The sequence below is a fragment of the Plectropomus leopardus genome, chromosome 14, assembly GCF_026936395.1.
Source record: "Plectropomus leopardus strain MGB_pleo_1.0 chromosome 14, ASM2693639v1, whole genome shotgun sequence".
NCBI classification, from domain to species: domain Eukaryota; kingdom Metazoa; phylum Chordata; class Actinopteri; order Perciformes; family Serranidae; genus Plectropomus; species Plectropomus leopardus.
The window spans coordinates 7,449,608-7,458,826 of record NC_142189.1 but is presented as its reverse complement, the minus strand read 5'-3'; the positions used below and the strand labels follow the sequence as shown (position 1 = coordinate 7,458,826).

The 9,219-nt window shown below is 39.1% G+C and overlaps 1 protein-coding gene across 1 annotated transcript; it reads left to right on the top strand.

Moving 5' to 3' along the window:
• Positions 1 to 903: 903 nt before the first annotated feature.
• Positions 904 to 8,732, top strand: lgals3a (lectin, galactoside binding soluble 3a). Its single transcript, XM_042501285.2, has 6 exons — positions 904 to 1,079; positions 1,492 to 1,509; positions 2,414 to 3,136; positions 4,814 to 4,902; positions 5,077 to 5,233; positions 7,685 to 8,732. The coding sequence occupies exons 2-6, from the start codon at positions 1,495 to 1,497 to the stop codon at positions 7,838 to 7,840; spliced, it is 1,140 nt and encodes a 379-aa protein (XP_042357219.1). The 5' UTR covers positions 904 to 1,079; positions 1,492 to 1,494; the 3' UTR covers positions 7,841 to 8,732.
• Positions 8,733 to 9,219: the final 487 nt, after the last annotated feature.

Sequence of the window (9,219 nt, the reverse complement as noted above, 5' to 3'; positions counted from 1 at the left end):
ACCTCCAGTGTGCAGTGTACAGAAATCCAGTCTAGTTAAAATAAGTTACAGACACATTAATGTGCCAGTATTGTTAATTGGCACATATATTTTATATTTCTTATTCTTATTTCTATTCATGTATACAGTGTGTCATACAATGTAGCATAATGCACTTTTTAAAAATATTTCTCATCTTTTGCATACTAGTTGTGAACATTGCAATGTAATATAGAATATTTTTTACACACTTTATCCATATTTTATATTTTTAAATATTATACATACTGATGTGAAAATGGAAACACATTGCACACATTTTTATTTTATACTTTTCTCACTCCTAACATACTTATTATTTCTACTTTATGTAATATACAGCTATTCATATGCCCTATTTCAGATCTTGCTTTAAGTGAGTGTAAATGTTTTTAATTATACTTCTACACCATAGCTTGTTTGTTATCATGTACTTTTTATTTTTAGCTATTTACATTGCTGTTATTGTTTGCTGTTTTGTACGATTTTATTTATTTTTTAACCATTATTTGTTTGCTCGTTGAATGTTTTTAATGTATTTGTTAATGCACTTCATCACTTAAAATGGGGTTCTTCCTCAGCTGATTTCCCGATTGCCCAATGGCCACATGACAAGTTAGTCCTGTTTAGATTTTAAACAGAGATGTCACCTTGCAGATCGAAATGTGATTTTAGGTTTAATAATCCATACAAAACAATATAATTTTCAGTTGATAAATGGTTAGTTGAACTGGGTGCAAAGGTCACTTTTGTTTTTAATTTTTGACTTTCACATTATTGTAACATGGGAGTAAACCTCTTATTTCATCAACTTTTACATAACTTTGAGTTCATCAGGGCGTGTGCGTGTGCGCGCGCGAGCTCCGGAGCGCGCCCTACCTTCGGAATACGTCATCACCGAAGCGCGTCCCTCCTCGTCGAGAGTTGTAGTTGTGGGAGCAGCGTTAGCTTGTAGTTTTATGCCTCAGCAGGCTAATTTAGCAGGCTAACTGGCTTCCACGGCTGGATAATTCATCGCCGTTACCCACATATCATCTGAGAGGAGCTCATCTTCCGGCGAGGTAACATTAAATATCAGTTTTTTACCACTTATTATCTCCTGACACCGAGGAGCTAAAATAAACAAACGAGCTAACTGAACGTGAACTAACAGTTAGCAGCTGTTAGCTAGGTCGGTAGCCAACTATGAAACACCAGTTAACAAGATATCTTAACGACTAGATCCCCGTTAATGTGCTGCTAAAGTCAACGTAGCGTTTGTATAGCATGTCGTAATGATATTTAATTTTAGTCAAGCTGTTTCGACTCTGCCCAAATGGATTTTGTGTATCACCAGTCGGAGATGGAAACATTTACTCTGCTATTACTCAGAGCCTCTGTGTGACAAGCCTTCACTGTTTGACAGCTTCTTATAATCAGTTACAACTTCCTAAAAACACTAATCCAAGTTGTCCTGTTTCGTGTTTATTTCAGATCATGTCAGATTTCTCGGTGAGTACAAAAGACTACACATTTTTAGTGGGTGAACATGTTTTGTTATACAGTCACTTTTCCTTTCTTTTCTTACTTTCTATTTATGTCCTTTTTTACTTACTCTTTTTACTATGTCAGTGTAGTCGACACCCAGCCCCTAAATACTAACCCACAGTTATGCAACTTATATACAGTACTTGTATGTTCTGTATGTTGCACATTTCTGCCTCTGTGTTCTCTCACTCTTTGTGTTTTTGGCATATTTTGCTAATTCCACCTATTATTGTTTCACTTTTTGTATGTGTCAAATCTAACGCTTGTAATTTTTGTACGTATTATAACTCACCTCTATATTTTTTGATTTCTTCTAATGTTGCTTGCTGCTGTTTTAAGGTGTGACTTATGCACCACTATAATTACTAATATTTCTATAATTATTGTTATAGTAATTACTGTTATTATTCTTGTTGCTGTACACCTCTCCCTCTCTCGCTTTCTATTTATTTTTGTAACATGGATTACTGTAATTTTATCATGCTGATCTGTTCTGTACACTTGACGTATCTTGCAAGTCAGTCCCTCCCTCCTCAATTGCTCTTCCTGAGGTTTCTGCCATTTTTTTCTGTTAAATGTTTTTTGGGAGGAATTGTTCGTTACCTGCTGTGAGGGTCTAAGGACAGAGGGATGTCATATGCTGTAAAGTCCTCTGAGGCTGATTATGATTTGGGATATTTGATTTTATAGCTCAAATTCAAGTTGAAATTGAATTGAAATTACTATTTGCATAGCATCTTTGGGGCATGCTTTGTGATTTGTCTACAGTGAACTTTGACTTGATTCATCTGGAAAGCACTTTGGGTTTCCTTTGGGTATGAAATGTGTTGTATAAATGAATTTGCCTTGCTTTGCCGTTCTGCTCTAGCTTGCAGATGCTTTAGGAGATGACAGTCCAAGTCAGGCAAAGAAAATGGGGAACACAAACCCGTCAGCCCCTGCAGGTAACCCTCCACTTCCTGCAAACCCAGGATGGCCAGGTTCAGCCCCGGGAGCTCCCACTCAGCCCTCCGCTCCGGTTGACTTTGCTGGTGGATCATCTGGCCCAGGAGCGCCAGGGCAGTTCCCATTCCCCTCTGGTCCTGGAGCACCAGGACAATACCCGGCACCTCCTTCAGCACCTGGTGGGTTCCCCCCTGGTCCTGGGATTCCCGGACAATACCCTGCACCAGGAGCACCAGGGCAGTTCCCCTCCAGTCCTGGAGCCCCTGGGCAGTTCCCGGGGCAGTACCCTGGGCAGTACCCACCTGAAGGAGCTCCAGGGCAACTACCTGGAGGCCCTGTGTCTTACCCAACTGGACCATTTCCCTCTGGGCCTGGAGCTCCCCCTGGGCCTTATCCAAACGTGCCTTACCCAGGAGGTCAGCCAGGAGGGAATGGGATGTACGGACCAGGTGGTCCAGGTGCATTTCCCCCTCCAGCTGGCCCTGGCGCTTTCCCTGCATACCCTGCTGGAGGCTTTCCCCCAATACCCCCTGGGTCATGGGGACCACCTGGAGGTGGAGGCTTCCCTCCTGCCCCTGGCCCTTTTGGTCCTGGCCCCGGGCCTATGGGTCCATTTGGTGGACCTGCAGCTCCAGGAGGCATGCTGGTGAGTACTAACGCTGTTCACAAATTACATTATATTGCTTGCTTGCTGCATTTCCTTTCTGCTCTGGTGTTTATCACTTATGGTGGCAATTTTGGGGATTCAGGGTGGGGAATTACTACCAGCCTAGTGTGCATCTACACCAGTGATACTCAACTTACAGCCCGTGGGCCAAATCTGGCCCCTGAAAGGGTATTGGGTGGCCCACCAATTATTTAGTATTTCACAATAAAAATAAATTGACTCATACTGAGACTTGTTTTTGTACTTTTAGTATACTTAAGTTCCTGGAGTGTATACAACAGCATACAGGTTAAGCTTTTTATTTTTTTAAAAAAGTGCCAATGGAGGAAAACCTTAATGTCCTAAAAATCTAGAAATGTCCTGAAATCCTAAAAACTTCCTGAAATCCCAGGCATCCTGAAGTCTTGGAAATGTCCTAAAATCCTAGAAATGTCCAAAAATCCCAGAGACATGTATGGGGCTGCTGTGAATGGCCTCTGGCCTCCCGTCATTTTGCAAAAGTGACCCCAAACTAAGCAAATTGAATATCTCCGATCTTCACTGTCACTCAGTATTGAAGGTCACCTGCTATCTTTTAGATATTTAATTGTACGTGAGTGAAGGGTTTCTTCCAGAATATATTTAATGTAACTGGTGTGGTGTCTGTCTAACACTGGTGCTGGTGGAAAAGTAAAGTTTGTTTCCAGCCTTGTTGGGTTTTACTGCAGGACGGTACATTTTCACCGAGGGCTGTATTTGGATTATTTTCTCTGCGTCTTGGGCTCTGCTCTCTTGTAAAGCAAAACATAAAGCAGAATCAACAAATATTCAAAAGTAGTCATCAGAAAATGTATTTTTGTCTTTCAGCCCAGATATAATCCACCATATAATTGAAAGCAATGAACTCAACTTTTCATTCGGACAAGGACATCACTTCCAGAATCAACAAGTGGTTTGATTAGGCTGCATGAAGATGTGGCAAAGACGATATGCACAGTATTGGGTTTATTAGGGATTTAAGTTCAATCTGCCTGGGGAATGTATTGATTTAATGAAGTGCAATATGATTTAAAATTACACAGCTTATGTTTACTGTACACATGTACTCATGTTTAATGTATTAAAGACACTGTTATATTCTCTGATAAGATCACAGTTTGCCAAAAGTTTGTATGCTCATCACTATTTCCTTATCACCTTGTCACTTTTGTACATGGTCGCACTTCAAAGGTATCAGTTTTTACAGTTGAAGTCTTGTTTTAAGTAAAAATGTGGATTTTAGTTTACTCTTTGACTTTGTCTTGTGGAGTCATTGTGAATTGCGTAAGAGTGCTGAGCTAAAAGGAGGAGATGGTGACTCATTGGGGTGTTGCATTAGGAATGTGGGCAGGGTCAGCATTTTGAATAATGTTTAACTAAAAAATCCCCTCGCTGTTTTATGATAAGCACTATGTTAAAATTCACCAAGTCCAGAATATTAGTAATAAAATGTGAGCAATTCTACTTCTGCTCCGGGGGATTTTAAAAACAGGAGAAACACTGTTGCAATTTGTGTATTTCTGCTTAATAAACAGTCAAACTCTCTCAAACAATTACTCCTTAAGCATTTTTCTTTTCACTTAATTTCTAAAAAAGAGCACAGTAAATGTGATTTTAAAATCTAGATATTTCTTACAGATGGTGCCGTTTGATCTCCCGCTTCATGCTGGGATTTTGCCACGACTTTTAATCACGATAGATGCGGAGCCCGTCCCCGGTGCAGACAGGTATGAACAGCCTTTATCCTCTAAATCTGCTGTCAGTGATGCTTTCTGTTTGAGGGACGTGATAACTCAGCACCCATCATAATCCACCAGAACATGTTGTCATTTCGTTAATTGAACAGTTGGAGAAAGATTAGTTGTCAGCAGCACTTAACCTCCATTTCATTTTTCTTGCAGGTTCCAGGTTGACTTTGTTAAAGGTCCAGATGTCGTGTTTCACTTTAATCCTCGATTTCATGAGCAGACAATTGTCAGAAACTCCAACCTGGGTGGATGTTGGGGGCCAGAGGAGCGGGAAGGAGGCTTTCCGTTTGTTCAGGGACGCCGTTTCGAGGTAAAGTGTTACAGAAAAAACAATTGTGTGCTTTAAAAGGTTAGTCATCACATGAGAATAAAAAAACGCAGTTCTGCTTAATCAGTACAGAAGTCTGTGGTATAAGTACGCAGACCGACGAGCATAGACACTCTGATAGTATTTAGAAATCGTTTATTAATACGTGGCTAGACCATCGTGTTCGAATTAAGCAGTCTTCATCAGAATGATCATCAGAAATACTTTATTGTTCCCCGAGGGGAAATTGTGGTTCATTACAGTTTCTCTAATGCCAAAAATAGAGAATTATTGCAAGTAGAAATAAGTAGCAGCACAACTACATAAAGATATAAATAACATATTTAAATACAGTAATAGTAAACAATTAGCACTAGTATGTAAATATTTAAAGTTTAAAAAAAGAAAACTTGAAAACAAAAATACAAAAGAAAATTGTGGGTAAAAAAAATATATATATATATATATATATATATATATATATATATATATATATACATATACAAACTGTATGCTGTGAAAGGTTTACATGTCTCATCGCTGTTAAATAAGTTTAATGACAAAATAATAACATAAAACTGCTAATGCCAATGAAAAGAGACCACTAAATGCAGTAAAAATTGATACAAATTGTGGCAAAGCTGCACATGAAAAGGCAGAAAAGTTGTTAAAGACATGGATCTGTTGTTGAGATTTGAAAACTGAGCAACGTCCATAATTTATTTATAGTTTAGTTTAATTTCAGTGTTACACCCTGGCATTTTCACTTTTTTACTTGATTGGACCTTTGCTCTGTGTGCGTGCGTGCGTGCATGCGTGCATGTGTGCGTGCGTGCATGTGTGCGTGCGTGCGTGTGTACGTGCGTGCGTACATGTGTACGTGTACATACCAGGTTTGAATGACATCAGATGCTATTTGCACCCAGGTGTCCGCGGCCAACAATGCTATTTACACCCAGGGTGCAAATAACCAATACGGCTATTTACAAGCCGGGCGTGTATTTGTGGGCATCCTAACGTTGTCGAAATATGACGTCAACATGAACAGGTCTCTTCAGCTCGTTTATGTGCACAGTTTGCGTTCAGCAGCTTTATACGTTCTAAAATCGCTCATTTACAGTGACATCAAGAAAAATACACCAAAAGTATATGTGCACAACAACAACAGTAATCAAATAATTTAACCATTTAAAAACAATTAAACAATGTCGTGAAAATATATTATGGTTATTAAAATTTAAATTTAGATAAAAGATTTTTAAAAATCTTTTCAGACAGTTTCAGACTGTGACAGCATCGTTGGTGATCTGAACTGACCAGCGGATACAAGTGAGTGGTTTGTAAGATGCTTCATGTGTTTGGAGCAGAGGAGCTAAAAGAGGATTTCCCAAGTTCAGTGTTAACTCTGGGTAGCTGAAATACAATTAGCTAGAAAGCCGCTGGAATATATATATATATATATATATATATATATATATTCTCAGTAACCTACTCATCTACCTCACAGTACACGACCTGATCAACTGCCACTACACCACTGGTCATAATTACGACTCTGAAATGACACGAACCTGCATAAAAAGAGGTCAAATCAGCCAGAACAAATGAAAACACCTGTAACATCCGGAGTAAAATGCACAGTACTTCAGTTTACTAGTGACCCTATGGTTTGTTTACGGTAACATTGTGACGTGTTTAACACATTTCATCTGTGTCACAATGACACAAAACATGTCCAGGAGCCGCGTCACGACAGGAGTGTTCGTCTTCTAGATCTGAATCCCATATAAATGCTTTAATGGTGTACAAAAAAAAATATTGGGGATTTTTCACAGACATTTGAAATCAGTAAGCTCATATTAACATTCAGGGCTGCAACAAACAATTCTTGTCATATTGATTAACCAGACGATTATTCTCTCAATCTTTTTGGACTATAAAGTGTCAGATGATTAAAAAAAAAATGTTGGTCACATTTTCCCAGAGCCACAGTCTGTCTTCAGATTGCCTGTTTGGATTGTTGATTGCTTAATTGAGTGTTTTGTTGGCCAAACAGTCCAAAATCCAAAGATTTAATATCACTTACTATCAATCAGTATTGTCTAAAATATTGATTTATCGGCTCATATTGATTCTAAATAGTAGACATCACTGTTAAGTTTCTCAAATGTACTTTTTGGCACTTTGAGCACCAGAAACCAGGTGGCATCTAGTTCCATTTGGCCGTAGAGAAGGCAGATATTTGTACGGCCGATATCTCCGACACTCTGCAAACCAGAAGAAAACAATCAAGAGTGATTAATAGTACTACAGGTAGCAGGAACATTATGTATTTTGGATTTGGGGGTGAACTGTCCCTTTAAAAACGTGTCTGTTAAATGAGTAATAGTTTTGGGTCTCCCTGTGTTGTAACTTACCTTATTGTACATAAAGTTTCCGTTCCTCTCCCTGCAGCTGAAGATCCTTGTGGAGGAGGACTCATTTAAAGTGGCGGTGGACGGCGTCCACCTGCTGGAGTACGAGCACAGAGTCGGCGGACTGGAGGAAGTGACCCTGCTGCGGGTGACCGGAGACGTCATCCTCCACAGCGCAGCCCCGAGCATGATCTGAATCTCAGAGCTACTAAACCACACGCCGTACCAGAGGCCTGAGTCACACTTTACCATCGTATTTGAAACCATTTCAAATACTGCGACGAGTTTTTGAGGCACAATAGTCAGAGAAGTGCGATCTTTACCCACCTTGCACTTCGGCTTTTATTACAGAACAGATGGCAGATTAAGGTTTGCACATTATAATGCTTTTCTTTTTTTTCTGGATGATATTTCTCTTCTTTTTTTGCCACTCAATCCATTATATTTTATGACGTAACAGTATCAAAGTAGTGACTGAGATAAAGTGCATCTAAAACAGGCGTTTTAAAGAAATTAATTTATACCTAAAGACACGATTGTAGGCCAAGTGGAACATATTGTCCATTAGTATGCTGTATTTTGTTTACAGTTTGTGTTTGTTGATTATTTTGTCCTTTATATCAGGATCTCCATCAGCCTTTGTAATGCATGAGAGTGTGATGCTGAAAATCAACTTTTCCCCCAAAACACCTCCAGGACTCACTGGTTAACACTCAGTAGGATAATGATGCTGTTTGTTAAGATGTATTTATGTGCGGACTTTGAGCTCCTCGTTTCTTCAGTATTAATCTTCCTGAGCGCTCAGACCGGGAGGTCGCGTAACGAGTTATCGATTTCATGTTGAAGTCAAATCTAGTGGTTAAAAAAAAGAAAAGCGAGGCTCAAATTAAAGTAAAATGTCGCAAAGCAGTGAGATGGGGTCGCTTATTTGTTGCCAAAGATAACAGTGGTACAATATTTTGAGATAATACACGTATAAATAAAGGGCAACAAAGAAATAATGACTGATAATGCTGTCTGAGTCAGAATAATGTACTCTTTTCATGAGCTGCCTGCCTGTGCACTTAATAAATACTAGTTTCCCTGTTTCCTTTCTTTGTTTTACCACAATGTGGAGAAAGCTGATCCTCTGGAGAATTAATCAGGAGTGTTGCACCGGGTCCAAAAAGATTTTTTAAAAAGGGGGCAAGTCGTTAAATAATAATAAAAAATAATTACAACCAATCATTCAATGTTATTTTCAGTAATTGTTTTTTTATTCTGATTTAAAAGCTCATCCGTTTTTGGTCAAAACTGTTGAGGGTTTATGGCAGAGATATTCAACTTGCTTTTCCAGAGGGCCTCTTTTTAAAAATGTCAGGAGGCCAGGGGCCAGTTTGGGGTGTTTTTAGGATTTGAGAACATTTGGGGCCTGCACCTCTCTGTGGAAGTCTAGAGGTTTTCGGAGATTTTCTTTAGCACTTTCTGACTAATAGGCTCTATTTTTGAGCTCTTTTATGCATTAGTACTGGTACCTTATTGAAGGGAAATAGAAAAAAAATTCTTGTTATTGTAGCTCAAAGTGCCTTAAAGAAA